At 34.7% G+C, this 27,021-nt stretch overlaps 4 protein-coding genes across 6 annotated transcripts; all 4 read right to left on the reverse strand.

The window, feature by feature from the left end:
• Positions 1 to 174: 174 nt before the first annotated feature.
• Positions 175 to 4,921, reverse strand: LOC108213734 (uncharacterized). Of its 3 annotated transcripts, none has more exons than XM_064090316.1 (5): positions 4,776 to 4,921; positions 4,030 to 4,123; positions 3,672 to 3,937; positions 1,661 to 2,531; positions 175 to 1,421 (listed from the first exon to the last, which is right to left on the reverse strand). In XM_064090316.1, the coding sequence occupies exons 3-5, from the start codon at positions 3,747 to 3,749 to the stop codon at positions 616 to 618; spliced, it is 1,755 nt and encodes a 584-aa protein (XP_063946386.1). In that variant the 5' UTR covers positions 3,750 to 3,937; positions 4,030 to 4,123; positions 4,776 to 4,921; the 3' UTR covers positions 175 to 615. The 3 variants fall into 3 exon arrangements, with proteins under 3 accessions (XP_063946386.1, XP_063946384.1, XP_063946385.1); XM_064090314.1 differs by having other exon boundaries at positions 4,761 to 4,921; XM_064090315.1 differs by having other exon boundaries at positions 4,694 to 4,921.
• Positions 4,922 to 5,703: 782 nt separating this feature from the next.
• LOC108214990 (probable pre-mRNA-splicing factor ATP-dependent RNA helicase DEAH5) lies at positions 5,704 to 10,681 on the reverse strand. The gene is made up of 2 exons (XM_017387281.2): positions 7,582 to 10,681; positions 5,704 to 6,249 (listed from the first exon to the last, which is right to left on the reverse strand). The coding sequence occupies exons 1-2, from the start codon at positions 10,473 to 10,475 to the stop codon at positions 5,856 to 5,858; spliced, it is 3,288 nt and encodes a 1,095-aa protein (XP_017242770.1). The 5' UTR covers positions 10,476 to 10,681; the 3' UTR covers positions 5,704 to 5,855.
• Positions 10,682 to 11,430: 749 nt separating this feature from the next.
• LOC108210536 (serine/threonine-protein kinase MHK) lies at positions 11,431 to 17,709 on the reverse strand. The gene is made up of 18 exons (XM_017381863.2): positions 17,462 to 17,709; positions 16,604 to 16,915; positions 16,423 to 16,501; positions 16,260 to 16,328; positions 15,730 to 15,819; positions 15,429 to 15,567; positions 15,220 to 15,322; positions 15,050 to 15,102; positions 14,230 to 14,296; positions 13,267 to 13,375; positions 13,112 to 13,177; positions 12,968 to 13,036; positions 12,824 to 12,884; positions 12,633 to 12,737; positions 12,286 to 12,317; positions 12,144 to 12,189; positions 11,962 to 12,034; positions 11,431 to 11,842 (listed from the first exon to the last, which is right to left on the reverse strand). Exons 2-18 carry the CDS (start codon positions 16,609 to 16,611, stop codon positions 11,638 to 11,640), a joined length of 1,374 nt encoding a protein of 457 aa, XP_017237352.1. The 5' UTR covers positions 16,612 to 16,915; positions 17,462 to 17,709; the 3' UTR covers positions 11,431 to 11,637.
• A 972-nt stretch (positions 17,710 to 18,681) lies between these two features.
• LOC108211024 (uncharacterized) lies at positions 18,682 to 24,287 on the reverse strand. Its single transcript, XM_017382503.2, has 12 exons — positions 24,095 to 24,287; positions 23,424 to 23,539; positions 22,835 to 22,864; positions 22,585 to 22,721; positions 21,605 to 21,778; positions 21,465 to 21,528; positions 21,217 to 21,324; positions 20,528 to 20,681; positions 20,229 to 20,318; positions 20,024 to 20,079; positions 19,671 to 19,728; positions 18,682 to 19,142 (listed from the first exon to the last, which is right to left on the reverse strand). Exons 1-12 carry the CDS (start codon positions 24,174 to 24,176, stop codon positions 18,979 to 18,981), a joined length of 1,233 nt encoding a protein of 410 aa, XP_017237992.1. The 5' UTR covers positions 24,177 to 24,287; the 3' UTR covers positions 18,682 to 18,978.
• Between the last annotated feature and the right edge of the window lie 2,734 nt (positions 24,288 to 27,021).

Here is a 27,021-nt window from a genome sequence, read left to right on the forward strand (position 1 = left end):
ATTTATTTTTCAAAATGATATATGTGATTTAAAATAGATACTACTGCATCTTACTTTTGCTAAAAAGAACATGCATATTTTCCATGTTAACTTCAAAAAGAGAACAAACAAGCCAACCCTATGCTCAAGAAATAAAAACTTCCATTTTGTAAATAATGGTAAGTCCAGGAGCCATATAATAAAGTCATGTAATAATCCTCCTGATCTCTTATAAGTTATAACTGAGCTGTCAACTTGCATGATAACATAATGAGTTTGAAAAGACTAAAACTATATGATTTTCTGTTCAAAACTGCCAAAAATAATCCTACTTCACTCTCCAGGCTCGGGGCTCCGGCCATCCTGAGTTTCTAACTAATCCCTTTCAACCGATCAAACCAAAAATCTACTACTAGACGAAGTGCGGTAGCAGTTAAACCTTCACGGATCGTTTCAAGACAAGATGCAGTCAAGCAAAGTCGAGAGAGATCTCCACGTTTGAGACATTCAAGATTTGAATATAATAGTCAGGAGTAAAGCCCAAAGAAGTCCATGGCTGTTGATGGCCAGCAGTAGATGAGCCAGGAAATGAAGTGAGGAAGTCCAAAATGATGATATACAAGCATTCAGAGCTGACTAGTAAGGAATGACATAAGGTAGAGCAGTTATATCAGCAGATTCTATCCGCAGAGCTTTTGACCACACATGTTCTGACTCGGCAACCTGAGGAGCGCCAGACTTTGACTTATTTGACTGTTGATTGTCGCCACCAAAAAGCCATTCTTGATTATCCATGTCTGGCCACTCAACACCAGGAATGTTTAGTATCTCGCTTAGATACTTGGAATCAGGGTGCGGAGGTTTAGCAGAAATATCTCTGTTCTTTTTGACTTTTTTGGAAGATGGCCTAGTTGAAGAAACATTTGGTGTTTTACCCTCTTCCAACCTATCGATCTTGAGATCATTGTGTTTCACTTTGTGATCATCAATCATCACATAGCCTCCACTAGACAAATGGGTAACAGCCTCATCAACTACTTTTCCATTTTTCACCACCGGATCCAGTGAGATCTTGCCATCTATATAATGTCCGTTGCTTGTTTGTAGCCGCTCAGAAGCAAACTGATTGCTAGCATAACACATGTTTAATGCCACCCCGTCATTTTGTAGAACCGGATGAGACGATAGAATATTATTATTTAATTCATAGCTATCACGATTCTCTTGCTTCTCAGAGACGAGCTGGAGATTAGCTTGGGTTGCCTCCAAATTGGATTCATTGCATGAAAACTTTACATTAACCTTATGGTTTTGCACTTTTTCACCAAAATTAGCAATAGGTTGGGTGGGAGTTGTGCAAGGATCTGAATTTCTTTCTCCTTCTGAAACATGATTGGATGGAGGGCAAAATCTCGTCAATTTACAAGGCTGACTTTCTTTATCTGTATGGAAGTTGAAACAAAAGAGCAGGCGTGATTAGATAAGATCATAAGGTCAGTCTATAAACAATACTCCAGATAAATGTGGACCATGTATAAATTTAAAAATTAAGCTACATGCCAAGGTAGACACCACGTAAACAGAAAGCATATATCATAAAAGATATCAGGAAAGATTATGTTACTTTTGCAAAATATAATAAACGCTGAAGCAGCACAATTGAATTTTGGGGAAAACATACCATGTAGAAGAACATCATTCATTTCACAAGCCTTTCTTTTTCCAAGATGAGAAGTTTCGTTGTCTGCCTTTGAAAGAGGTGACGGCTTACCATTATCAAAACATGCAGCATTCCAGCTGTTTTCTTTTGTTTTTAACAGCTCTATATCTGGTACCTTCACATTTGCCTTATCTCCCCCAGTTTCACCCTTTGATTTGATTATTTTCTCTCGATTTGGATCCATGTTCCCATCTTTGTCACCATAGACATTCTTATGCATACCGTTTTCTTTCTGCTCTTCCGAATACCTGTCCTCCAATCCAGGGACCCGTGCAAGTTGTCTCTCATTGCCTCCAATATTACTCGGAAGAGAACAATTATTATGAGGCCTTGCAACAAATTCTTTACTCTCCCCATAGACTTTTCTGTCACTGTCTCTTTTATCCTTGAGCACAGTCCCTGGTACCTCAAGATCACTTCTACCAGCAAGATTAATTTTCTGAACCAAAGGGCTCACCTTGATATTATCTCTGGTTCTCTTTTTTCCTGAGTCCAGCAAAAATTTGAATTCACTAGTATCATCTCTTTGCATGCACTTAGATTCAAGATTCTCGAAACTGTTATATTTTGGGCCAACAGTATCATTCTTGTCATTCTCAACTGATGTGTTTTTCAGTTCTTTTTCTCTGTGCTTCTCGTTGTCTGTGAGTTTCTCGGTTGAGTCCTTTTCTCTCAGCTCAGTTTCACTTCTCTCCTTGTCTTTTTTATGTTTCCTTCGTTTCTCTTTCTTATCTCTCTTCTCTTTCTTATCCCTTTTCTTCTCTTTGCTATCCTTCTTATCCTTATCTTTCTTATCTCTCTTTTCCTTCTTATGCTTTTTCTCCCGCTTCACCTAAAATAATTTACACATTTGAGAAAAGTAAATAGATGTACAATAAGCAGAAGGGGAAAGAGACAATTAATATCTGAGCTAAATGACTACTAAGAGAACAATGTCAAGTTCGATATACCACACTCGAGCAAGTGGTAATCAGTGAAAAATAAAAGATAGACTCAGCTTATATAGATAACAATGGTCAACGTTTTTAAAGAGCAGCCGAATCCATGAGGAACATACTTTATAGTTCTATCTCTATTTGACGAGACTCTGAATACATATGCATTGACTCAGTGCCACATGAACAAGGAACAATGACAATCACTGCTGTTCTGTGACATTGAAGACTAGCAAGTTTGAAGGTTCTAAAATAACAAGAGAAGGGAATCCAAATTTGGCTGGAGGGTAAATCTTGACCAAGTAATCACCATAACAAAAAAATATGAACCTACATGGCAAAGTATATATACAAGAATGCATCAAACAGAATTAATTGCAGCAATAACGTCTTCTACTAAGTTTACATAATTTCATCAATAGATTGTGCACAGAAAATCTATATATGGATTGACCATATTTAGGTGCCAAACAGATCATTAAAAATCACTAAACTACACCAATATTTTCAATTAAGGCAATTTCATAGCTGATGATTGGCAAGATGAAAATATACATATTTACGCATTGACTAATTTTATTCATTTAGACAGTCAGCAAAAGTATTAATTACCTAGCAGACTGGTGAAAAACAAGGAGCTGCTTGCATGAATGTGTAAAGTTTACAACACTTGTTCACCAAAAGCAAGTTATCATCAATAAATGAGCTACTTAGATGACACTACAGCCGCAAAAATAATGAAATAAGTCTAGCTGAAGGCGTCCAATTCTAAGTTAAAAAGAATCTTGTAAAAACCCTAGTCAACATGACATCACACAATAAAAGTAGGTCTGCAGCTGCAGGATCCTTCAGTTAAGAGGCAAGCACTAGAAGAAAACCATAAGCAACCTCTTATACAGTTAGGATATAACATGTTTCATGATTGGCTATATTGGATACTGATCCATAAATAAGAATAGCAACTATTTAAAAGAAATATTCGGCAGAAACTCGAGAGTGCATTATGCACAAACACAAACACATACACAAGCATATACCTTTTCTAGCCACTTCTCGTCAGCAAAAGGGATCTTCTTATCGTATCCTGGGGGAGGAAAGGGAAAGCAACGTGACATTGCAAACACGCCTGGCCAACTGTGAACTTCTTGGTAATTGTGAAAATTTACTAATCCCTGATCATTGTGTTTCCACCCTGTAACATACAAATAACAACAATCTTTCTTGTGATCCCTGTCATTGTACTCATTTCCCACTTTAGCGATTTTTTGTTATATGGCAATGCAGGACTTTCAAATTCAGTCACCTGGATTTTTGTTAGACAGCAAAGATAATTCAATATCTATGATACCAAAACTGCTTGAAAAAATCTCCATCCGCCTAAAAATTTGAACTTACCAGAAATTTTTTAACCCAAGGATTGTCAACAAATGAAGTCTCAACAAAATTCAGAATATTTGCAAGATTTCCTGGTACAATAAAGTCTCGAGACCTGCCCATCAACATATATCAATATCAGACATTGCCTAAATGTAGATTGCAACTTAAAGAACAACAAAGACATCACAAAATCAAAATGCAAAATATATATTACTGCACCTATAAAAACAATCAAAAAAAAAAAAAAAAAACCATTAAACAATAAAAACTCATTTCAGTCCTGATTGAAAAGCATAGCTCTGTCAAACCCTCTCTAGAATTTAATGCACAAAGCTTAAAGCTATAGCACATCACAATAATTGTAGTCCAACAAATACTGATTTATAATGACCCAATTTTAAATAAACAAACGAAATGTCCTTTGATCACCTTCCATCTATACTCTTCAGTTCATATCTCAACCTGGCAACTAGGGCTCATTGAGTACACATCAAAAAATCGAAAAATCAAAAAACATTTAAAAAACAACCCAAATTTTTCCCCCACAAAAGGGGAAACACCAACTTCACAAAAACCACACAAACACTTAAAATTTCAGATTTTTAAGCTATCAAAAGGGTTTTATCTAAATTACTCAAGACCCCAAGAATTCAAGAAAATGCCATAAAGGTGTGATTTTTACACTGAATTAAGCAATGCAGAAGCCAAACAAACACAGGAGATCAAACAAAAAGGAGAGAAACCATTACTAGATATCTCCTCACTTGTTTCTTTAAGTGTGTCTATCTATGTGTCTATATGTTTGGATCCTGGGAAGCTCTGTCAATTCTTGATATGGGTTTTTTTATGTGTGTGTTTGTGTGTGTTTTTTTCTTGGTGTTTCTCAGTTCTTTCTGGGAAGAAAAGAAAACACAAAAGGGGGAGAGAAGTGTTTGACAACACATTAAGAGGTATTTATAGCGGATGAGAGAGAAGAGTGGGGGTTAAAAAAGTACAACTACTAAACTACTGTCTTTATGTTACCAAATTTAACAGAGAAGTATCTATACAGTACTAGTTCGAAAACTATCAATTTTCGATTAATCGAATTCGAATGTTAGTATAGTAATTTCTAATTTTACGATTTATAATTAAAAAAATTCGAGGTGAAAATTTTTAGGAAAATGGTTTAGATTTTAAGGAAGTGGTTAATAAATTTGAAATTTTGGGTTGTGGACCCACTAATGTAGTTACATAGGTCCCACTGATTTTCTGTAAAAAGTAAAAACACATAAATTATAGAAAAATTGAGGATAGAGATAAGTTTTTATTATAAACCGGTAGTAGTTTTGATTTCATAAGTATAATCTAGTAGGTCCCACATTTGTAATGGAATCGGACAAAATAAGGAGGGAGAGAATTAAAGATGGGTTGCAGTTTGAAATAAAAGCAAATTTAAGTTTTTGATTAATTTCGATAATTCAAATTTATAATTTTAAATCTTTATTACAGATCCTTAACTGTGACCATTGAAGAATCCAGGAGATGGAGATGAAGATAGATTAATGACAAACCGTCGCTGTAAAAAGATAGATTATGAAGAGGGCTCATAATCAGGCATATAACTTTTTCCAATTAATAAACATTTCAACACCCTATTTTTTTTTGACAATGCAGGCTTATATGCTTTATAAATTAGTATCTGTTCCAATATTTTTCGGATGAGTCAGAGTCAAACCCGGGTCTCCCGGGATAACAGAAATATTGATCAAACTTAATTTAGTACAGAGATCATCTTCTACATTGATATTGACCCAATTACATTTAATAGCAGTAATAAACATCCTGTAATTCCAGCACAAAAACTAAGCACGCCTTTTGCTCAAACGCCAAGAATTAGGCTCATGGTACCTGTCATAAAGAGGTTCAATACGTTCTTCACGTTTGCGTTTGCTCATTTTGCTTGGATCTGCTACTTTAAAAAACCTGGGTGCCAGCTCAACAAGCCACTTGGGATCAACAACGGTAACTCCACGCATGTACACCTTTGTTGTCAATACCAACTCGTTGTAGATGACCCAATCGGGTTGTCTTTGAAAAAGAGCACTGCTGGGATGAATGTAAACTGATTGATTCTCCACTAGAGTTCGGTATCCTCCCTGCTGATCCTTTTTAGCTGCATGGAAGAAAAATCCTGCTGCAATGGCCTTCCTTATCTTCGAATAGTTCTTCCCAGCACTCACAATATCCAATTTGTACCTATATAATCCACAATACGAGTCAATAACAAATAAATAGCTAGTTACCGGAGAAGTATCTTACTTCAAGAATTAATGGCAATATGATGGCCTCTAACTTTACAAAAAATTGGCTCTTTTAGTAGAAATTGATATCAATTATTTTCTTAACATATACTAATTGCATTCCGTTACTTCCTTTTAGAACAACTGGCTGAATCATCAACCCGTACTAATATCACTTCACAAGCACCCACCAGATTACCCACCATCTTCATAATTTTTGGAAGAAAAGGCATAGATCATAGACCACGTTTTACCAGGGTCAAGTTAATTTTTTCCACCGTTCCGGTAGTATCTCAATTTTTGCTCTCCATCTATAGATTGCCTATGAGGTGATCTATGCTCGGCATATACAGACTACAGTATATCAAACAAAAGATAGACCAGTTCCTCCATTTATTAAAATTAATGCAGAGAACTAAACCCTATACCAATTTTTAGAATTCTAATGGAAGGAACAGTAATAGATTTTAGATCAGTTAAATGTTTCATGGTGGCCGGAAAAGGGACATTGTCAAAGTTGACCTAATACAATAAAATTCTTTTAAAAAATAGCCTGGATCATAAAATGTCAATTTTTATAAAAGAGTCATTTTTTGTGCAAAAAAAATAAATTGAGGCCAACAAAGTGCAATTAGGACTTACTTTAATTAATAGGAATAGTATTTGTAAGAAAGTGCCATTCAAAATGAAAACTGTAATTTTTATTTTATTTTTGCTAAACTGCCTGAAGAAATTTATTAAGTTTGATAACATAATTTTCGGCCATTGCCATTAATGCTTACTAGGAACTACTATTCTAAGGCTGCATATAAAGTAAACTATATTCTTGAGCTCCTTCCATACAGGAGAAGCGTTTTATAGAATTTACATGTTTTCTAAGAATGTTTGTTTTGGTTTTGGGCTTCAATCAAGTAAGGGAAGAGAAGATAAAAAGTTGTCTGCTTTGGTTTTAGAGTTGAAAATTTTATGCCTTACAACATGCTAACAAATACCAAGAATAAAGAACTTAAAACTACTATGTGTATATACAAACTAGAGCTGAAAGTAGATAAATATATTACACTTCAGAAACTAGACAGCTTCAAATATGCAATGCATGACTAGATACAAACACTGTTATGTGCAGGTTCATATATGCCTCCAACATACATCCCCCTCTCTCAATCTCTCACGCGCACACACAAACACACGAGCATTTAATTTGTGTTCCAACATTTTCTTTAAAGTAAATGAACAGAAGTTGAACAAACTAAAATGTGTATAAAGACTGGAAGATGGATAGACATACCTGTCCATGAGAGAAAGGAGCTGTCCCTGCACATCTCGAGCCATATCTAATGATTTATATAGGACAAAATTCTCACTGCACCATGGTCGAGAATACCCTTTTGCTTTCCAGGCCTCGTATACAGCAAGCAAGGTAAGATGATCTCCTTCAGGCTGGAAGAATTTGGCCCTTTTTTGGTCAGCTTGAGCTTGCTTTTCTCTATGTCTGTAGAACACATCTCCGGTTTGAATCATTGCTATGATGGTCAGAATCTCATCGCTACAACCAAGATCTACACTAGCAAGGAGCATTTTCGATAAGGGAGGATCCATCGGAAATTCTGCCATTTTCCTACCCAATTTTGTGAGAAGCCCCTCTTCATCCAGAGCTCCAAGACTATACAACTGTTCCATGGCAGAGATTAGAGCTTGAGGAGAAGGAGGGTCCATAAAATCAAACGATAGTAGATCGTTTATGCCCATTGCTTTCATGTTCAGAGTGGTGACTCCGAGATTCGTCCTCTGAATTTCAGGTATAGAGGTGGGGGACATCTCATTGTGAAAAGCACTCTCTGTGTACAGGCGGTAACACTTACCTGGTCCGGTCCGTCCTGCACGTCCAGCTCGTTGCTTTGCCGATGCTTGCGAGATTGGCGTTATGACCAGTGAATCAAGCCCCTGCTTAGGATTGTAAACGTTTTGCTTTGCAAATCCAGAGTCAATGACATAATAAATCCCATCAATTGTCAGAGAAGCTTCAGCAATATTGGTTGCAACTACCACTTTCCTCTTCCCGGGAGGAGCAGGATCAAAGATTCTGGACTGCTCCTCAATGGGCAAACTTCCGTGGGCTGGTAAAGTGATTAGCTCAGGTACATTCTTGCCCAACCCTTTCATCCTCTCTGTAAGAGACTGGCATGCATGATCGATCTCATCTTTACCGGTCAAAAAGACAAGGATGTCTCCTTCAGGTTCTGTCAAATGAATCTGCAGGACTGTGATCAGGGCTGCATCTAAGTAGTCAATTTCTGGTTGTTTGGCATACAGTATCTCTACAGGAAAAGTTCTTCCAGGGATGGTGAATATATTGCAACTAAAGAAATAACCTGAAAATTTCTCAGCATCCAGTGTGGCAGATGTGATGATCAAACGAAGGTCCGGACGTCTTTTCACTAGCCTTTTGAGTAGCCCGAAGAGAATATCTGTGTGTAGGGTCCTCTCATGCGCTTCATCAAGCATTATAATGGAGTATTGAGATAAATTTTCATCAATAAGAATCTCTGTTAAAAGCATACCGTCAGTCATGTACTTTATAACAGTGTCCGGACCGGTATGATCCTCAAATCGAATGGCATACCCAACTTCCTCCCCTAAACGACAACCAAATTCTTCAGCCACTCTCTCAGCCACAGACTTTGCAGCCACCCTACGAGGTTGAGTACATCCAATTTTACCACTGGTTGTGTAACCTGCTTCAGCAAGGTACTGTGTCGCTTGAGTTGTCTTGCCTGAACCTGTCTCACCAATAACAACCAGAACCTGATTGTCATGCACTGCTTGTACCAGTTCATTCTTCAATTTGTAAATGGGTAAGCTCTTCCTCTGGTCTTGTATGGACAGCTTTGACCTCTGCCCAAAAGTGAGAGCTGCAGCACAGGCATCTTTCTTCGCTTCAGGTGATTTGTATGCAAATAAACCAAGATCCCTCAGCTCCTGTGCTAGATGCCTCTCACCTGACTCGGGCATCGGATCTTCCCACGGTCTGTTAAGATCTTTCGGGATAGAATCTAGGATGGCCCTCTGCTGCTGCTCCCTCACTTCTCTCCTCTCCTTGACAAGAGCAGACTGAAGGGCTGCTGCACGACTCAGTGATCCCGCAGGATTTTTGAATACCTTAACAGGTGACATGTCCACAGAATATTGGGTTTGGCCGTTTAAAAAGGGTGGTTCATCCTCGTTCAACTCGATTTCCAGCTCTTTCTCAGCAACTTCCTTCTCGTAGAGGAGGCCATCTGTTTCATCATTGAACATGAGATGCTCCTTTACACTTAAAACACCAGAGGCGATCATCTGCTGCGCCTCCCACCTCTCGGGTGAAGTCATTCTCTTCAAGGGTCGGCATGATGGATGAGGAGCATCATCATCGTCAATAATTTTGATCCCAGAAATCCCAGTCCTTGAAGTAGGCCTCCTGTTATTCAATCTTGAAGGAGTTGCCATATCATCCTCCTCCAAGCTGCTCTTCTTCAGAGGCAGCAGATCTTCACCTGTAGTCTGATCAACATCTTTCATGGATAAACTCAACCTGTGATTCGCAATGGAAATCACCTTGACATACACCTCCTGATCCCGCTTGACGAAATCCTTGGTATTTGTGATCCTCCTAGTAGCCATCTGAGACACATGAACCAAGCCCTCTTTACCCCTAAACTCACTATTCAGCTGAACAAAACAACCGGTGTCCATGACTCTCTTCACCCTTCCCTTATAAACCCGATACAACTCTGGTTCACAAGTCCTGCTATCAACGTGCTGATCACACTCATCTCTCCGATTTCTATCAGCAGCGCTGTCATCTTCCCCACCCCTCTCCTCGCGCCCTCTACGTCTCTCATCTCCTCCATCTCTACCCCTAAATCTATCCTTGTCTACTAGTCCGACCTCTTGTGCGGGCAATATAGCATGAATATTAGTTAACAGAGTACGCACAAGATAATAAGGCAAATCAGCACCGTTTTCTTTTAATTTAGCATCAAAAACATCAACATTCGAGCAACCGCGACCTAATTCAGTGACAAATTCAGCTAATACTCTATCAGAGACGCCGAAGTAGGTTTCAAGTTCAGTACTGACTTTAGAAAGAAGCGATAAGTAGTCGAGTTTCTCTAACAAGGAACAATTGAGCTCAGATGCCATTATAGTATTATATATTACTTGAGATGATGATGATTATTATAAGTACGTATAAATTTGATTCTGGAAAACACGAAAGCTTACCACGTGGACCTCCACAGAGATGGGGATTGATCCTAGGGTTTGAAACTTTGAATCCCCACAAACTAAACCCTTTTTTCTTTCTTTAATCTTCTTTCCCATGCATGTTTATATAAACAACCCGGCTTGGACCCAATTTCACAACCCATCTGCCTTTTCAACAGGATTCTCAATTTTCTATTCTAATTTTATATTTTCACAAAACCTTTTTTTAATCGAATTCTATATATACTAGTTATATTTTCACTTCAAAAATAACGGCTGGGAAAATACATTTGAAAAATACAGATATAGTTGGTAACTATATCTGTTGGCTCTGAGTTTGGTTTAGTGGTGCTTGTGAAGATAGTGTGGAAGATTTTAATTGTTAGTGTTTTTGGGCATACAGACCCATCATTATTAACGAGTTAAAAGCCAATAAAAATCTGTCATCTAACTCAGAAGTTGATTTTATGTACGCACCTCAGCACACGATGGAAAATCTGAAAATTGTCTTACCATTGTACAAAATGTTTTCCATGGTAATGTGTTTATTGAGAGGTTTAACAATGTCACAAAGATTTTGAATTATTATCATGTAAGAATGTCAGGTAGCATGGACTTCACAGTTTGTACATGGGATCTACACTCCAGCAATCTCATTAGTCATTACAACTGTGTTGACATCCACAGTTCAGTCGTATATGCAATAGACTGCTTCCTCCTATAAGAGAAGATTAAAGGATGGCTCGCTCTGTTCCTGCTAAGGATCCCGAGACATCGGCAAATTTGAAGGTATTATCACAAGGGACAAAATTGGCATGCTTTGTGCTCCAAATTTGACGATTAACATTTTTTTTTTAAAAAGTAAAAAAAGAAAATAATAATGCACCCTATGGACAGAAAATGCAGCCTCTGTGATTCATATGAAATGAACTGTACATTATTCTCCAGGACAACTAAAGAACATGTTTATGTCTTTTGTGTAACTGTAAGAATGAACATATTATACTTTCCAGGGTAGCCAAGGTGTCAGAAATGCATTTACAGGAAAATTTATGGTTACTTTGTGGGCACCTTAATTAGAGATGATCAGATGAAATAATTACAAAATCTTTAAAAACTCATCGCTCCGTAGTTGGTCAACCCACCCTAGGGCTGCAGGAGCTAGTTCACTTCCTCGAAGGCAATGCCCCTGCTGTAACGGGCAGGACATAGCCAAAAATGGATGATCTAAGATGTTAGGTTGCAAAGGAGCCACCGAAAATCCAGCTGATGGGGGTACTCCGATTGTTGATTGTGGAATAGTGCTGTAAAAAAAAAAATGAATATAGTTTGCAGGAAATAAATTATCTTTTTGCAACCACCAAATCAGTACTGACACTGTTATTCATCACATGGTTTGCATAGTGTCAGCTTATCAACCAACCTGAAAGATAATGATAAAGACTCCACTGGGGCAGAGACTCTATGGGGAGCATCAGGAAGCAGAGACCAATAAACTGGAAAAAAGCAAACTAATGAGTTTCAGTTACTTTATTATATGGATGTTTCTTAAATTTCTCTGCAGACTCGTTCTTGATGAATTGAACTTCTAAAGTATAGATTTACCTGAGTTTGGTTGTTTATTGATTAAAGCAGGGCAAATTAGAACACCCTATATACAAAGGTTCACGTATGATCAAATTAGCTTTAAAATAAAGAGCAACACGTCAGATAGTTCCAAAGTATGATTTCAAATTTACAAACACACCTCGCCTGATGTTTGAGCTTTCTGGACTAGCTCTGCAAGAAGTTCCACAAAAAAGATAGTTTAGAAGCTTTAGATATGCATATTCAAAAACTTTACAAAATTTGGGCTTTAGATATGCATATTTAAATACTTCATGAAACCGGCCAGGGTTCGACAAACCCATTACATATCTACACACTACCATCTGTTTAATGTAACATCATTGTAGAACGAATGAACTACTGCCAAATGACCCCAGCAAATAACATAAATCAATATTATATGTATGAAAGAGAACCAAAATGACCCCAGTAAACTACTTGAATCAATTTCGATTTTCACATGTATATCACAAAACCAATTATTACCATAGTCTGAAGCGCTTGAATTTACACCCAGGGTTAGACCAAGAAAATTTTCCTCCGTCTTCTTGCCAAAGCCCCCAAGGCTCAACTCAAGATTCGGCTTGTCATCTGCAGAAGATGGCAGCTAAAATTTTAAGAGAACCCAATGAATAACAACCCACGAGGTGGAGCAATTGATCACCAAGTGAACTCACCTATGTTATTTAGCTTCAGCTGCAGTGGATCACCAAATGGACGAGGAATATACATGTGAACCTATCATTGACAAGTGTTAGCAGCTTATAGTTTCTATAAAAAAAAAAAAAAGCAATTTGGACAAATCCGTAAACATCAATTACCGTGAAAAAGGGATGCTGTAAGCATTGTTCTGCAGTTGGCCTACTTTGTGGGTTCCATGAACAAAGTTGCTAAAACAGTTGAAGATGACATCAATAATAAAACTTGTCAATCCTCTGCTAGTAAAAACACCATATGGTGCATACCTTTATCAAGTCAATAGCTTCCGAACTTGCATTTGGAATAATGTCTGATAGATTTGCAGGCATAATCTACCAAAGAACAACAATATACAACTCGGTGAGATTGAAAAAGAAAGAGGAAAAAGGATTCCACTAATTTGTTTCAATTTAAGACTAACCTCTGAATAACAAACATTGACCAATCCCACAGTATTCCTACAATCAGGAAAGGCAGTCCAATCTGGTGTACCAAGTAAGCAGCATATTTTGTATAATTGGTCCATTTCACTGACATGAGAAGAACCACTTTCAGCAAATTATATTAGAACATTAAACAGCAGTAAAACTATGATCCAGATATCAAATTCAGATCAATCTTTTGTTCTTTCACATGTTAGACGGATAAAGCAACATAAAATGGAGAAATGGGGAGCAATTAAATGTAGAGCAAGACTCTAATGCAGAGGGCAATGTGTAGAAAAAAGAATTTAGAGGCGATCCATCGCCATAGCAAATAGGTATATGAAGTTACAGACATAAATATATACATATAAAAGGAAATAGCTTAATATATATATATATATATATATATAGGGGAGGGTTCTGGTACAAACTTACAAACTTACAAACTTTTTTTGTTCAACGCATATATAACTTGAGTTCAACATTTTTTCAACATTTTTTGTTGAACAATGACTAAAATAGTGGTGGAGAAGTACATAAACCAATTTTTAAATGTAAGAACTAAGGTAAACATGTTATATAACTAATATTTATGTTTCTAGACCCTACCCAAACCCTAGAGGTATAGTTTAAACATATTTTTAGATATATTCAACACAATGATAATTAGTGTTCAACACCCGATGTTGAACCCCAGTTATAAATGTGTTGAAAACGCGATTTATTTATGTGTTATTTTTAAAAATTGTGATGTTTTTTGAAAAATTTTCAACATGGATACTTTATATAACTAAGGATTAACACGATAGGAGAATAAAAAAAAGTTTGTAAGTTTGTAACTTAAAAAAGTTTTTATTTGATCCTATCCCTATATATATATATATATATATATATATATATATATATATGTATATGTATGTATGTATGTATATGTATGTATGTATGTATGTATGAGATACCTTTCGCCAGGTAAAATTGGGCTCAAAGTGAAAAGTTCAGCGAGAATTGCACCAACTGCCCACATGTCTGCAAGTAGTCTAAGGGTCAGTAGATTGGTTCAAAGACAAATTTAAACAAGTCTCCCGAAGTTTTGGATTCAAGAATATAATAGGCAGCTAGAGCTCAATTTAACAACATTCGGTCATTGTAGTTCACATGTTTTGTTTTTGGCCACATATGACAGTAATTCAACTCAATAGGTGTCAGCAGAAAATAGGGGACTGACGGCACAGGTGTATATCAGCAAAATCAAACAAACTTATATTCAAAAGAACGTTCAATAACAAAGATTAGTAGCATCCTGGAATGTTTGTTAAAAGGCTTAAGACTTGCTTTGACAAAAACACATATATTTAGATATCAAATGTTTTGTTAAAAAGATAGCAGTGAACTCAGTATATCATTATAAGAATAAAAACAAATCATACGATGAAGATACTTTCTGATCGTGGAAATAATAGAAACAAAGACATCCCTCTTAATTGACTTCTAGGACCCTAGTGAAATTGAATCAACTCTACGACTCCAAGTGTTTGGCTATTTAATAAAAAAATCAGCATCCCAGATGAGGAGCATAGGATAGTAGTGAATTGCTAAGATGGATTTCAGTCACAAAGACAAATGAGAAATTAAGACTCTTATAACAAGACAGGTGAATAAAGCACCAGTTAATTTAGTAATCAGTCAAATAAAGTACTTGCACGTATCAGAATATGATATCATACACATTATAAAATGCTTCCCAAAATATTTAAGAAGAGACAGAAGAAAAGTGTATACCAATTGAAGGAGTGTATGATAAAGATTGCAACAAGACCTCTGGTGCTCGATACCTGACAAAAACATCAGAAATTAAAATACATTAATATAGACAGCATACATGGTGAATTTCCATTTAAAACATGACAAATATGGGGGATGAACTTAAATGCGTATGTTTAATGACCTACCACCGCGTAGAAACATAATCAGTATACGGCGGTGATGATGCTACTTCCCTAGCCAGTCCAAAGTCAGCAATTTTGATCAAGTTGCCCGTCACCAGCAAATTCTCTAGATACAGAGATACGGTGATTATTTGTAATAAATTAATTCCATAAGGTCAAAGATATAATAACCCTTGAAAGATATTAGCACAGTGTTTTGAGGAAATTTATACCAGGCTTTAAATCCCGATGAAAATATCCATTTCTGTGCATGTGTGCAAGTCCCTGCAGCAACTGATGCATCAAATGTTTTATCTCTGCCTCTGTAAAAGGTCTTTGACGGTCTCTCATTATTTGGTACAAATTAAGTTCCTGTGACGTCCAAAATAAATATTAAATAAAGCTATAAATGTTAAAATCAATTACTTTTAGTAAGCTCACAAAAGTACATATTTCCTGTGACTTCATAGACACAAATTTGTACATATTGTTATCTAAAGATTCTGAAAGAAAACATAATGAGAAAAAGCTTACCATGTATTCAAAAATAAAGAATAGCTCGTTATTTTCTCTGACTATCTCCTTCAACTTTATTATGTTAGGATGGTTCAATTTGCGGAGGGCCTGCACCCGATAAGAGAAAAGTCAATACTACACACGTAGCTCATAAACTTCCAATCAGTTTCAAGTTATTCTACCAATGCTAAAAAAGCCGTATACAACAAACCTAAGTAAATCAATTTAAGAGAAAAGTCAATAATACAAACGTAGCTCATAAATTGCCAATCAGTTTCAAGTTATTCTACCAATGCTAAAGAAGCCGTATACAACAAACCTAAGTAAATCAATTTAAGGGGTTATCTTGCTAAATATAAATGATCCATGTTGCATAACTAACAGTTAAGATTCTAGTATGGCACAGGTGTTTATGTTGGAGCGAACATCTATGTAAATGACCAATTACTAGATGGTTGACTCACCATGATCCGGTTCTCTTTCATTCCCTCATAAAAAATGAACACAGAGTGACTAAACTGTTAAAAATGACAGAAAAATGCAAATACCTTAACTTCCCGCAGATTAATGCACTCGTCCCAGAAATAAAACTTTCTCTTCATCTTCTTCACTGCAACCTATACAAGCATAATACTGTCAAAACGGATTTACTCTAATAAGCCACACACGCACACGAATAAATCTCCAGGTCATTGAAGTAGATGTTCTCACAATTTCATATGTCTCCAGACAAATAGCCTCATATACACTACCACAAGTTCCATCTCCAAGTTCTTTTGTAATTTTATATCTGTGGAATTTTATGCACCAAAAAACATGTATGAACAAGGATTCAACAAATTTTATACAATATGCATGTAATTATATATATTGGCTTGAAATATAATTTTACCTTTCCATTGTTGGGTTTAGGGAATCTGTCAATCAAATTCTCAATGGACTTCTAAAGTCCAAATAGCGGTTTCAATACTGTTATAACAGTGTTCCTCATTCGCTTGTAAAAATACATTAGTACTCAATGGTAGCATAAAATACAAAATATCATCGCAGTATTCACTGTGGGAATGATTAAAAGTCCACCAAAAATCTATCAACATGCTTAGGCGCAGCCTCTAAAAGCTGCAATTAATTGGCAACATCTAAATCACTGAAAATTCATGAGCTAATATCTTTCTCTTGGCAACTACTTCAATCAGAAACCAATCTGCAAAAAAAGTTGTAATCAATTGTCAATAATAAGTAAAAACAAGATTTCAGCCAAATACAAAATTTACAAATTGAAGGTTTACTACAGTTTCTTGGTCACTGAAGGCAAGAAACTAATCAAATTAATCAAACTAATTCCAATTAACAAACACAAACAAATAGTTTAATATTCCAAGAACCCCACTAGATTAAGAAATTCAATTCTTTATAAACTGTTCTCTAATCTATCATCTGCATTCAGACACAATTACAATAAAAATCAAAACTTTCAATCAAAACCATACACAATTTAAGCAAAAAAACAATCTTTGCACTCAAAAAAAGACAATAAACTGCAGTCTTGATCAAGAACACAATAATATCACACTGAAAAAACTAATCACACAAAAAAAATAATCCCAACTCACAAAGAATCAAGAAAGACACACAAATTACATTCAATTAATACACATATATCAACAAATTTGAAATCTTGAGCACAGCTGAATTCTCGAAAACAGAATTATAATATATACATATGGGTGCGTGTATGAAAGGAACTCACCCAATGTGTAAAGAACTATGCTTTGCTGCAGTTATTCCATTGCAAGAATTGAGAGAGAGAGGGAGAGAGAGAGAGAGAGAGAGTTAAGAGAATGGGATCAAACAATGTAATTGCAAAAACGTTGAAAACAATTGCAGCAGATTAATGGTGTTTTGGATTTAAATATAAAGGCAAATATATTTTGTAGAAGAAGAAGAGAAGGAAAACTATATTTTCTTATTATATTATTATTATTTATTATTATTATTATAATTTTAATAGTGTGAAACAAATTGGAGTATTTTTTACAGGAACAATTGCGTGATGGTGGGTATAAGCAGGTGGCCCCACAAAGACTTTTTTATTATTTTTATATTATTATTTCCGGGTTTGTTGAGGTAACAAGGCTGTGAGGAAGGTGATCGTTGCATTTGACCATATTACCCTTGTGTGAAAATTTTTTTGTGGGGGAATTAGCTGTGTGTGAAGGGTAATATAGGGTAATTAGGTTTTGTGCTGTTTGTTTTGTTATCTGTGTTTTATTATGGTGACGGGGTAGGAGGGATGAGTGTGAACGCAATATGCTTGGGGTGTTCTTATCCTATATGACTGCTAAATCTCCTTTGGAATAAATAAATATTATTATATGATTTGGTTTTAAAGGGAATAATAATTTTTGTGTATCTTGTGGAATATTGGAATATGCTTGATTTGCTCGCTGCTGATTGTAATATCACGTAAAAAAAAATCAAACAAATTTTCTAAATATTGACATGTGAATGCATTCATGATAATATTTCTTAATAACAATATAAGATTTCACGTGTATATATATTTATTAAATTGCTCAAAAACGAATCACTAAAATATAAATTAAGAAAAAACCCACTATTATATCACCCCACTTATACATCCATGATCTGGTCGGATGATATTCATGATATCTCGATTAGCTATATTTTAATAATAATATGTTATTAGTATTTTAAATTGTTATAAATAAAAATATATAATTGAAATTGAATATTTTTTACATAAGATACATATATTTTATATTAATTATATGATCTCGTAAATACAAGTTATTTCTAGCAATAAAACAGATATTTCCAAAAAAAAACGCGGTATTTGGCCATCTAATCTCTAGAGAAAGTTAACAGAAGCAGGACCCTGTTTTCGTATAAACTCTTCAAGGAATACAATTGAGCAGGTTCTTTGTAAATTAGGCGTATCTCAAAATCTTTATAACGAGAATAATACCTATTTCGATTAAGCATGAACGCTTTAATGCTGCATCTAGATGACCATAAACATGCCCTTACAGTGATCCAAAAATGTCACAAGGACCATCCATTTACAACTAAGACGTAAAATAAGGTTACTCCATATTTTCGAGTCTTGGTCGAATATATTGATACAAACTACCCTAGAATTGAACTTCTGAATCACAAAAATTCTTGAAAATCCTCCGATCATTCTGTGTTCCTTGTGCCTGTCTTGTATGTCGAAAATGATGAGTGTTCATCATTTTAAATCGACTATTCAGTTACTTTCTTGGTCTTTTTCTTCTTGCTCCCACTACCTTCTTTTGATTTCTTCTTTCTCTTGACAGGTGGTGGTGTATCTTCCTTGTCCTCATCTAACGTCTCGTCAAGTTCCACAGATGCGTCCGGTATTACAGGAGCATCAGAACCAACGACTTCTGTGGAACATAAAATAAAGCGTGTTAGCAATAATATGTAACACTACGAGAAGCAAATAGCAAATGTGATGTTCTAACTGATTACACAAATGATGTATGCAACTGGTTCAAATTTATATTTGGAATTCTTTTAACTGGTGCATATGAAGCAATTCCTTTCTTTCCCAATATAACATATTTATACTCGTGATTCTTCAAATTTTGAGAAGGATCGCTACATCAAGTTTCCTGGCATTCAGTAGATGATTCTTTGACCTAAAATCTTTCATCACCCTTAATTAATGCTAACATTTAGAGTAATGCATATTGGTGCAGCGGTTACAGGATATGGAGCAATGTGTTCATCCCAACACGGTGCACTGCTATTACTCCCTCCACCCAAAACGAAAGAGTCATTTCAATATCAATGAGTGGTTGCAAAATCGTCAAATTTGTAATTGCATCTTCTCACTCATCACCATATCACCACCAACATGATGAAATTAATCACAACGCTGATAACTTAACAAAATATTAGATAGTAGATACCTTCATCTTTAAATTGGGAATCAAGAACCACGCTTGTAAGATGCTGCTTGAGGAAGACCTGCATCAAAAATAACAATAAGAACCATCTGAAATCATACTGAAACATTCTAAAGTGATCTACAAATATGCACCATAGCCATATGCTGACTAGTATGATCTTTGCCCTTCGCAGCATTTTATTAGTTGTGACATTGACATTATAATTTACTTAAGCACACATTCTTCCTCCCAGCACTTTATGATTCATTTACTTCACCAGATTTTGCTAAGTTAAATTTTATAATTAAATCTGATAAATCCTGATAAGAAGTTAAACAGAGAGAAATCATTTTATTAGCAGGTTGATAGCATACCGCAGAAAGAAGTTGACGAGACTCGGTATCCCAAAAACGCAAGTACCTGTCCAGACCTGTAGGAAAAGTTATATTAACAGTTCTAGTAAAAATAATGACGATATTAATTAATATGCCCAAAATCAAGAACATAATTCTTCCAAATAACCATAAAGGTAATAAAAGAGTGGTGTCCACAAAAACAATAGTTCAACTGAATACTCACCACAAGAAGCTATCACTGGAAGCTCCGGATGTCTGGCTACCGATTTTATACTTCCGGAGCATTTTCCTGAAAAACGGCCTAATAGTTTCCCTATGACAAACCAACTAAAATGATCAGAATAAGCAAACGGTGATGAATGGGCTACTGAAATACTACACTTGAGCACTAATGTTACAAGTCAAAGTCAACTAATTTCGTTATACACAAATAATTAATTGTCAACAAACAAATACATATTTAGTAACGTATAAATTAATGTTCAAGCTAGAAGAAGACATGAAATCTCTTCAGTAGAATACCTGTGCGTATGTCGTAAGAAGCAAGGTCGCCTGATCCATTACCCACATAAACTGTTCTACCATTCAGATCTTCAGTGACTGCTGTGATGGGGGCCTCCAGAAAATCAAAAGAAATAACAGGTCTTCTCTGAGCTGAAATATCATAGAGGCGTACCTGAAGATAATAACTATGGTCAATCACTGTAAACAAACAACAGAAAACCATCGTGAAACTGAATGATATAGTACTAATAACATAACATGTCTTAATGAGAGCAAAGTTTAGAAACAAAAGAAAGAAAAACAACTCACAGCATCACTCTTGTTAAACTTTATAAATCAAGCATCAACTCAAGAAACAAGATAACAAGTATAAGAAACAGTAAATAAATCAGCTCACTGTTAGACTTAAAATTTTGGAATAATCTTCTTGATATTGTTTCATCTAAGCAAAGGTCTACTGCAGAGGATGACAAAAATTATATTATCACTATGATCTCCAAAACAAGCAGAGATGAATCCTTCCAGGTCAATTATCAGATTCTCAGGTCCAAATGCCCGTACAATATTAAACATAAAACACGAATAGAAGGCATTATTAAGCAATCACCAAGAAATAACATTGTAGTTTTTTCCTCAGATATCAATTGTTGAAATGCCACCCAATGCAACTACTTGCCAATAAGAGAAATATTTTAAGGGAGTTTTACCTGGTGACTTTTTGTGCCCATTACCAATTTCCTGTGATCATCCTTATTCAAAAAAGTTGCTGATGTGAAACAAGTAGGGTCAAATATACCAAGACTATTTTTGGGAGGCTGCACAATATTAGAGTAAGAACGTAAAAACTCGTGTAAAAAAAAATTTTAAGCAAGAAACTAGGAACAAATTAATTTTTAAGAGAAGGTTTTCAATTGGACATGCAGGACTATTTAAGAGCCAGGACACCAGAACTTACTGATTTCGCTGTCCAAATTCTGGTGCGCTTTTCTAGATCCCACACATTTACTTCAATTCTCTTCCTGAGTTAGAAAACAATTAGTGATACTATTAGGAAAAAAACCTGTTTATGTTAAAACTGGCAGAAAAACAACTCACCCGCCAAATAATGCATAGTCTTCACTTTCATGAACTTTAGAGCACAATACTTCTCCAGAACCACATACTGTCCAGGTCAATGGAGTACCACTGACAGTAGCATCGCCCGATGGGAGTTCAACAGACCTCAAAACAACATGACCTTTTTTTGAGCATGAAAGCAAGGTACATGACCTAATTCAAGACAGAGATAGGTGATACAAATGAGATCAATAGCCCGTTGATGAAATATGTATTCTTAAATAGAGATCTACAGATTGCATTCTTCACAGTATTAAATAGTTACTAATGTACCAAAACCATCAACCAAAAATTGACTCGCTAATTATCAGTAACTTGCAATATCCTACTGTGGAAACACATTACGGAATGTATACAACCAAAATACAAGGCCAAACTCCACTTACAAGCAGCAGCAAGAAGTCAAAAGAGCTTGTTATTCATCAAACGAAATATACAACTAGTCAAGGTTCGGTTGTGTGGCAAGCAAGAGATACTTTAGTGAACTAAATAACCCATAACAAATAGAAATGGTTACATATCATCCACAAATTGAGTAATGAAACTTCATACTTTCTTCTTTGCGATTACTGACCATGCAACTTAGATTAGAAAACTGATAGATTCATTCGACCAACGTATTGCTATTGCATACAAGATACAAAGTAGGCTTGACATGAATGATTTAGCTTGATACAAGTTTACCCTGTGTTGATTGAGAAATCTTTGATAGCTAGAACTTATGAAGCAGCCTTACTATTGGGCACTGTTGCTATTAGAAAATAACCAGCATTCTCACTGTGAAAACTCTAAATTTTCTCGACACAAGAAACCGTGATGAAACTGTAATTCTGTTGCAGTGATAACGACAAGTGGCAGCTAGGCTCAGGTGAGAGTTTACAGAAGAAATGTGTAGCTTTATTCCTGATCCTATCCTCAAATTTCACAATCCTAAATTTGAAGTAAAGAAATAAATATACCTGGATGATGACTGCAAAGTTTTTTTCTTAAACAAATGCAAACCAGAAACCGGATCCTCTTCTGATCCACCATCAACTCGACTACCATTGGAAAGTGAAAAGCGCAAATCTCCATTAACAGGACTAATCAACTCAACCTGCAGACATATAACATTATAACATTCATTGAAAAATTAGAATTTTCATCTGAAACAATAGCAGGCCTACCAATTTTAGAAAAATTGTTAAATATTTTCAAGAAAAGACTTACCGAACCACACTTCCTCGCTACAGCTAACAGCTACACCATTATAAAACAGGGTCAGATTTCCATATAACAATAACTAGTATCATCGTCTTGTTTTTTATTACTGAAAGGTGGCAAGTAATAAACAAAAAACATTTTAAATAGACCCAATAAAAGAGAATCACTATTCAGATTGGTATGTATGTAAGACTGTAACTGTAAAAGCATGTGTAGCTTTTTTGGATACTAAATGATTTTTTGCAGATGTCGAGATTTTTCTCATCGTTGTAACATTTAAAGTGCAACCAGCCATTGAAGACCGTATAAAAATATCTTGGATGTGCCAAGCTTAGCACTATATAGTTAATCTATAGATAGCAGTCAAACTGACTATTCAGTGCCCGTTGCTATCACCCTCTTCCCCTTATGGTGGTCGAGGAATCCTCTTAAGGATGATTGTGTGAGTTTATATATGTACTATGTTGTGACTGCCCTAAAACTATATGGCACATTAGCACTGATACATATTTAAAAGGCCATGCCATAATACACATAAAAAAGGACAAACAATAAGAACAAGATATATGCAGATTGAAGTGACAAATTTACATACAGGATCGAATTCGCGGTCATCAATGGAAGCGGCAAGCACGCATTTTGAGGAATCCGGGTCACCCCATCTCTCCACCACTTTAGCAACTCCATTTTCCTTATGACGAGCTTCAATAACTACAAATATGCAAATCAAAATAATTAACAAGCCCTTACACACACACATATGTGTGTGCATCTATAAGCAAAAGGGTAGTAATTTTTATAGCTTCAACTACCTATACGTATAAACAACAACCCGTGCACACACAAATGTATAAGCCAACGGAATTTAAGTTGGACCTTCAACAAGACCAAGAACATCCGGTGTTGAATGTATACATACATTTATGTGAATCAACAAAAGTGTGCTAAAGATTGAATGTTTAGTAAGACCCAAAACATCAAGAATTAGATATATACAAACAAGTATGTAAAATTATTAAAAGGGCAGTAAAGATTAAATCTTTAGTAAGAACCAAAACATCAAAATTAGATATACACAACGCAAACATGTATTTAAATTAAAAAAAGGGTAAAACCCAAAACATCAAAAATTAGATAAACGCAAGCATGTATGTAAATTAACAAAAGGTTAGTAAAGATTGAATCTTCAGTAAGACCCAGAACAGAAAATATTAGATAAACACGAACAAGTATGTAAATTAACAAAAGGGGTAGTAAAGATTGAACCTTTGATAAGACCCAGATCATCAAATGTCAGAGCTCGAATTGGGGGGCAGCCAGGACACTCGACTACACTTGTTCTTGGCATTTTTGATGCGGCGCCAAAAGATGAGTTGAGCTTTGTGTATGTGTTTGTATAGGGTTTTACGATTTGTAAGCTTTTTATTCAACACCCAAAATTAGAGCCCTTAAACCCTGTCTTAGAATTCACAACATTTTTCTCTTTTTTTATTTGTTTTGCATACGGTTTTCTTATTTGACAATGTGCAAAAGTAACTTCAAAATCCGCTTACAAATCTTCTGGATGAGTTTAAAATAATAATTTATAATTTAAATTTGGGATCTTTTCAATAATTTGATATTAGAATTGTACTCCCTCCGTTCCAGAATGTTAGTCTTGTTTGCTAAAAAAAAATATTTCATAATATGTGTCCTACTCTTTTTTCAATACATTTTTTCAAGACTTAACTTTGAATTTATCTTTCCAAAATTGACTAGATGTAGTGGATACACCTATCTGGTGAAAGTTTCATGCAGTTTTTAATCTTATTAAATGCAGTTAACTAGCTTTCAAGGTCACAATCATTAAATAGCACTAAAAATAAAAAGAAAAACATACACATTCAAAATATCTTAATATGTGTGAAAATGACAAACAAGACTAACATTTTGGAACGGAGGGAGTAACTTTTTGATAATTTATAATTCATAGAATTACGATAATAAAAATAAATTTGATATATAATTTATTTGAATGACGATTAAATTTTTATCAACAAAATGATATAAGTGAGAAAAGTTCTTTTAAAAAGTATCTTGAATACTCATATGATGAAGTTGTGACAAGTAAAAAGAGGGACATGTTTTTAATACTAGGGTTGAATATAATTAGAATTTTATAATTGAAATATGTAAATATTATTCTTCTTAAATTTAGAATTTAATAAGATTAATTGTCATAAAAACATAACAAATCTAAATGTCTGAGGGATCCAGAACCTTACTTTATCAAAAAAATTCTAATACTACTCACTTGTGTGTATAATATTTATGGGTTATATGCTTTTTGAAATTATCAGATTTAATCATAAGCTACATAACCATACTTGGATTTTTGAATCATTCAAAAATAAATCTCAAAGATACATGCATATATTAGTTTAAATCTGAATTGACAAAATAATATCATACTTATAATTTAATTTAATATTCATGTCTATATTAAATTTTTTGGAAACAAATTTGATGTAAGTTATGGCAATATATTTATATGAATCACTTGATACTAATATTTGTATGAAAATTTCTAAAGGATTGGAATTAGAGGACACTAAGTCTCGATGATTATATTATGTCAAATTACAACAATTACTATATGATTTGAAACAAACTAGGATATGTGTAACAACAAACTTAGTGAAAATTTATAAAATGATGAACATGTTAATAATCAAGTGTGTCGTTGCTTTTTCATTAAACTTTCACCAGTTGATTTCATTATTATTTTTATATATGCGGATGTTTTTAATATCATCAAACTATTAGAAATACTATTAATGTTGTCCACTATTTAAAAAATGAGTATGATATAAAAGATCTTGGAAACACAAAATTTTATTAACATATAATGGTGCACCACTCTTTGTGGCATAATTACTCAGAGTGGCATAATTATTCATCATTCCAACTACACTAAAAAGGTTCATCATCGATTTTACATGTATATATCTCATCCGGTAACTACACTGATAATTAATCGATCAGTGTAAATTAAAAAGGATCTGTTCCGACCTAAAAAGAGGGTGAAAAAGCTCTTGGGGATGACATTTCATATTTTAGTACAATTGGTGTTTTTATGCATGTTGCTAACAACACGCATCCTTATATTACACTTGCAGTGAATCTGTTGGCAAGATTCAATTAAAATATTAATAAAAGACACCAGTATGTTCGTATGGAATTAAATATATATTGAGATATTTTCGAGGAACAATATATTTTGGATTATTCCATTTTTTTAAAAAAAATCACAATTACAACTATCAGGATATGTAGATAGATTTTAATCAGATCTTTGTTTTAGATGATCACAAACATGTTGTTATTAACATATTACGGCTCTTTTACTTAATGAAATTCTACAAAATTGACTATAAAGAACCTTATCAAGTTAAACAGAACTATTTACAATTCATGAAACAAGCGGGAAATATATTTAGTTGCAATATATCATTCAACATATTTGAAAATTACGCGGGTTTATGAAAATCTTAAACAATCCTACAATTATGTTTGAAGATAATATTCAACTTATAATAATCAACTAAAAGAAATATATGATAAATAAGATCGAACAAACATTGTCAAAATATTTCTCCATTCGGAAACTTCAAAAAACGATTACAGTGATATACAAAAAGTACGATCATATAATAATCTATCAAATATACTTGTAAAGTAAAGTCACTCCGCATCAACTTTTAAGAAGTTATGGTATGATATTGACATTCGAAAATTAAGATACTTGATATGACCGGATGCTAAAACGTGAGATATTTTATTAAAGAAGAAACTGTACTCCTTTTACTTTCGTGAGATTTTTATCCCACCAAAAAATTATTTGCAAGATTTCAGTAAGGTGATCGATCTTTGTAACAACTCATCTTTGATAATTAAGGGATAATTTCTTATGAAAGCATTATATTTATGGGTCGATTATCAGTATTAACTTCTTGCCATAGGAATTAACAAATCGAACCAAATTGTGTAAATTCAGTCTTATTCTATCTAGTTTTTCTAAAACTTTGGTTTATTCGCTTTTTCAATCCAGCCCTAATTAAAATTCGATTTGATTGCGGTCATAAACAAAAGTTTGTAGTTCGAATCGAACTATATGTATTATATGATATGGGTCGCGCTCAAGAGAGAACCAG

This window comes from Daucus carota, chromosome 3 (genome assembly GCF_001625215.2).
Source record: "Daucus carota subsp. sativus chromosome 3, DH1 v3.0, whole genome shotgun sequence".
Lineage (NCBI taxonomy): Eukaryota > Viridiplantae > Streptophyta > Magnoliopsida > Apiales > Apiaceae > Daucus > Daucus carota.